This window comes from Nanorana parkeri, unplaced genomic scaffold (genome assembly GCF_000935625.1).
Source record: "Nanorana parkeri isolate BGI_ZX_2015 unplaced genomic scaffold, ASM93562v1 scaffold517, whole genome shotgun sequence".
Taxonomy (NCBI): Eukaryota; Metazoa; Chordata; class Amphibia; order Anura; family Dicroglossidae; genus Nanorana; species Nanorana parkeri.
Window position 1 is genome coordinate 911316 of NW_017306785.1, and position 5216 is coordinate 916531.

Below are 5216 nucleotides of genomic sequence, written 5' to 3' on the forward strand. Positions count from 1 at the left end.
GGCCACAATATTAGAGAGCAGTCTGGTTGTAGTGCCAGTCCAATAACATTATAGCTCTACATGATTTAATTCTGTATGCTGCAATATGATCCCAGAGTGCTTTACATGGTATAGCTATTATTATTGTTAGCACAGGCCTTTATACCATTACAGGTGCCACTCCTATGGGTAGGATGAGTGAATGTGGGTGTAAGTTCAGAGATTTCCAATACACCATGACTCACATATTACACAATTTCACTTTCCTTAGAACAATTTAAAGTGGATCTAGAGCCAGTTTTGGATAGAGTACAGAGAGGGACTTGAACTAGGGATGCACCGATACCAAGTACCGTACTCGGTACAAGTATAAGTACAAGTACATGTGCAGATACTTTTCCAGCTCTAGGACTAGACTAGAGAAAAATTCAAAAGTTAGGAGGCAGCTGTCATTTGTAAGGCGCACACGGAGCTCCTGGGATTTGTACATCTCTGTTTTAATGTATGATTTTGTTTTTATAAAACTTATATTAGGGATGCACCGATACCATTTTTGCAAGTACAAGTACTGATATTTGCCCAAGTACTCACAGATACAAGTACTGATACATTTTTGTTTATTGTCATGTGACAGTTTTTCTAAAACAATATCGACTAATGATTTCAGGACAGTGGTGGAGCGCCAGCGCTAGGTCCCAGCTGCAACCGCTGCAACCCTGGTAGTTCTCATGAAAATGCCAAGTATCGGCACTGTTATCTGAACTGGTATCGGTGCATCCCTAGCTTGAACCTTGTCAGGTTGTTACTGGTGTCCCCACTAAGGAGATGCACCCCTCTATTTGTCCTGGTGATCATTGTCATCAGAACTGAAAGTAGGAAAAAATCAAAAACTTTGTGTTGTCTTCAGGACAGTAATAGTGGGGAAATCTTCTGATGGGGACACTTCTTTCATTGTCAAATGTTAAAGAGAGGGTTTACCTCGCTGGAGAGATTTCCTACCACTTTCAATTGCATGTAGAGGACAGGAAGTGAATGGAATCTTATGAATGGGAAACTAATGACAAAAAAAACCTGAAGGGTTTTAACCATTCCCTACTGTATGCAAAATGAAAAAAAAAGGTTTAGCTTTAGTTAAGTAACCTAGTGCTGAGGAAACATTAACTTCAAAAATCCAATACAGTGACAAAGCGTATACAAACTATGATTGGGTAGTACAAAGTTCCATTCATCTATCCACCATCAATCAGCAATCCATGAATAAGTCACTCATCTATTACAGCTAGAAAGAGAAAGTGTAAAATGTTGGCTTCTAGTAAGTGTATATAGATAGGGCAGTTTGCAGAGAACATTGAGGTCACAGTGGTAAATTTTGGACTAGAGGAGGGGCCAGCCTCATTCCCTTTATTGGAATTCTCAGTCTGGTTTAGTGCCCCTAAACCTTGATATTTCTCACCATCCCTTATGTCACCCACAGCCTTGTTCCTAAAGTTCTTCCCACTGGTAGGTTCATTTATAGAGGACCAGACATCATGACTCTTAGTGACAGTCTCCATCTTCTTTGGATGAACAAATTTCCTATATACAGGTCACAGTATTGAGTCTGAGGTAGGGAGAGTAACAGATCCATATCTCTTTACAGAGGTGGACTGACGGAAGTTGGTCTGGGTGATACAATTCTGTGTTGTGGTGGTGTGACAGTATTCTCTCGACTTTCTCCCTTGAACCTTTCGTTTTGAGCTCGTGGAGACGAAGACTTTCCCCGGAGGATATCTGCAATCTGACAGACAATACAACAATAGATTTTTTTAATTAGACAATAACAAGTTCTTTTGATAACTGTAGAAGATATAACAATATTCAACAAAAAGCAAGAGTGATAAAGCCCCAGATCCAAGCGTTGACAATATTATTGTCAGTATTTGGATGGAGCTCATGATAAAGATAGACTGAGCTCCGTCAAAACATTGACAATAAAATGAAGATGCTTTGACTTATCTCATCTGCAAGACCCATGGGTGCCTCTATAGCTACCTTGAATTGCTATGGATATTTCTGTGGCTGAGATCCCGGGCATTTACTTAACAAATGGAGTGTGGTGGCTACCCCCGGGAATATATACAGTGTAAGGATAATTTATGATAGCGTATGCTTAATGCCCAGAATCCGGTGCTTTATCACAAAAAAATACTCCAGAGGGTGACAATAATGGCGCACATGATATGGATTGCTGTCAATAAGGGGTATGTGGTCTGGCTAGAAAAAGTGCTGCTGGGATCCATTGCCATCACTTTATTCTTGCCAGGAAAGGCAAAGGTGTTCCTTTTTAAATCGAAACTTGAACATGCAGTTGATTTAGGTGAAATACAAATACCCTTTACATGACTTTGTCACGCTACAAAAAAAAAAAAGCCATGTTGCAAAGAAAAGGACTTATACTTACCCCTCCCACTCCCAAACTGTCAGTCTGGGGATTGATTTAAGGCAAATAGGCTGTTCACTTTGCAAGTGAATTCTCTATGAGCTTAGTGAATCATGTGCAAGCAAAAATATTGTGTTTTTATTTCCTTTTATATGATTGGTATCCTTTGCAAAGTGAAATTTCACCACATTCGCAAAGCTAATGGAAAATTCCCTTGCAAAGTGAAAATACCCTTTCAAAATAAACAGCCTATTTGCTTTCAATAAATGAACCTTAATGTCTCAATCTTCAAGAAGTGTTGAATACCTGATCCCCCTTTGTGCACTGTGGTTCATTTTGCTGGCTTCTACATCCCTATAGGACACAATGTTGGCTTTGAGGCCAATAGAATGAAACACAATGGGCAGCAAAGAACCAGGTATCAGGCATACCGAGAAGTGTATCGGATGCAGAGGATACTTTTTAGCCAAAGCAGCACTTGAAGACAGCAGAGATGGGTGGTATGAGTAGCAGGAGGGGGGAAATCAGTAATTTTCTTTGCAGCATAGCCATTGTAAAACCTTGTTCAACTAGCGGCAGAGCCACTTCGAAAGGCCCAATTCCATCCCGATCCCCAAAGACTTTCAGATAGCTTACAGGATCAACATCCAATTGCATTTATTATACATAATAATGGAATAGAAGCACATCCAGCCCTTTTATGAAACAATCTACTTTGTTGGCTGGACTAAGACTATTCCAAAGGTATTTATACACATAACATGACAACTTTAATAATCAACTTTTGCCGAGCCGGATGGTTCTGGCAAGCTTGACAACAAAAAGTGGATCTCTTAAATTCTGAATCTGTGACTGTGTATTGCCAGTTACAAGTGGTCACAAGTTACACTTTTAGGGCTGTTACAGTGACATAGTGCAAAGATGTCATAAATGCCATGCCAACCAATCAGATTTCACTTTGTTGTTGTCAGATCAGGTATGAGAGGATTTCTGATTGCTTGCCATAGGTCATGACCACAAAACACATATAGGGGAGAGAACATAATTGTCACAAGACTACAGCTTGTACATTTCACATTATGTACTCTTCATGATACCACTGGCAACGAGTCATTTTGGTATTTAAACTAACTATTTCCTTATACTTACATGACTTATGTAATAACAACAAGCTAAAAATACTGTCATATATAAAGGGACACTTCAAGGAAGCTGTGTGCATTTTTTTTCAATCCTTACCTACACGAGCACCAATAAATACTGCATAGAATGTGTACAAGTGTAGATTGTGGCAGTGTTGAAAGGTTGTATTTGTGGCCATTGTCATTGGGACAAATCTTTCAATGAGGACACATTCTAGAGGCAAGTGGGTATAGAGTGGTGAGGGGTTAGACCGTCCATTAGGGTCTTATTTCTGGCTGTGCCCCCAATAGGGTTACCATTGTCACTAGGACTGAGGGGAAGGGAGGGCAAATCTTAAATGTTGAGTTGTCACCTGAAAAGAAAGAACGGGGAAAACTTCCAAAGAGGACACTTGCTCTGGTGACAACTATTTAAAAAGGGATTTCCCCTTATATTGGAGACGTTTTCTCTTACTTTCTGTTGTGTTTCTAGAACAGGCAGTATGTCTCCATAATGACCCTGACAGCACAAAAAAAAAAAAAATGTTAAGTGACCTTACCCTTCCTCACTCCAGTCCACAACAAACAATAATGTTTAGCCTTTAGAGTCACTTTATGTAACGTACCTCGGCTCCGTGCCACGTCACGTTTGCGTTCCAGCGTGGAACACACCAGACAGGGAAGGCGCCGAGGGTTCCCTCCCCCATTAGGGGAGGTACTATGCGCTCCACGCTGGAACGCGGAAGTGCGCCGCGGACGCATGACGTCACGGCCGCGGCCTATTTAAACTGTCTACGAACGCTGCAGTGTCTTCACTATTGGGTTCGCAAGCCCAAAACCAACTCCAGGACCTCTTTGCTCCCAGGAAGCCTGCCTCCACTTACTCCAAGAGGACGAGCCCAGCACCCAGCACCCAGCACCCTGCAGACCAGTGCATAAAAGCGCAAGTATTTCTCAGTGCTCTCTGAGCCATCATATGGGACTTAGAGTTCGTCCTCTACTAGATTGGGAGTTGTGCATAACTTATGGACTGCCTATGTTATACTGCCTAGGGATCTGCATATGTAATATCTAGCCCGCTTAAACTTAGAGGTACTGTGAGATCCATAACCTGCGCTACATATCAAATATATATATATCCCGGTCTGAAGTTATATTGCGGTGACTAATTGCTCATTGGAACTAGGTACATTCCTTATACTTAGGAACCATCTGGCTTCCGTGGGGTTACGATCTAGTACCACCCACGCTACCTCTTTTTGAGTTCTTTAGTTAAACCGGCAGATGATGCAAGAACCCCAAACTCTCTGTCTTTGCAAGAGAGTGACGCCTGGGGTTCATTGACTGAGTGCCACCCATTAGTCACACCTCTATCCCTTGAATCCGCAGTTGCGATCCAGACCAAGCTACTTGGAACCAGAGCATTTGTTTAAAGAGCATTTGTCAAAGGAAAATACCAGTGTGGGAAATACAAGATGAAAGCTGACATGCTGACTCTTAGGTTGAATACTAGATCCAGGGCAGTACATTAGACCTTGCTCAGCTTCGGGGCAGCAAGGGTGTGGAATTCCTATCTCCCGATGCCCGGGACTTGCAGTTCTGGGCGTCGGACGGGTACTTGTTGTCTACATTTAGCCTGCTTTGGGCAAGCAGAGCTAAATGTACAGCGGGGAAGCCACTGATTGTTTTGTATGTAG

The 5216-nt window shown here is 41.9% G+C and overlaps 1 protein-coding gene across 1 annotated transcript in view; it reads right to left on the reverse strand.

Annotated features, from left to right (window-relative positions):
- Positions 1-1485: 1485 nt before the first annotated feature.
- The window catches only part of BCL3 (B-cell CLL/lymphoma 3), a 66149-nt gene continuing 62418 nt past the window's right edge, over positions 1486-5216 (reverse strand). Inside the window, exon 11 of the mRNA XM_018561329.1 lies at positions 1486-1756. Within this exon, the coding sequence (XP_018416831.1) occupies positions 1613-1756 (144 nt within the window). The 3' untranslated portion in view covers positions 1486-1612. The remainder of the gene's footprint in view (positions 1757-5216) is intronic.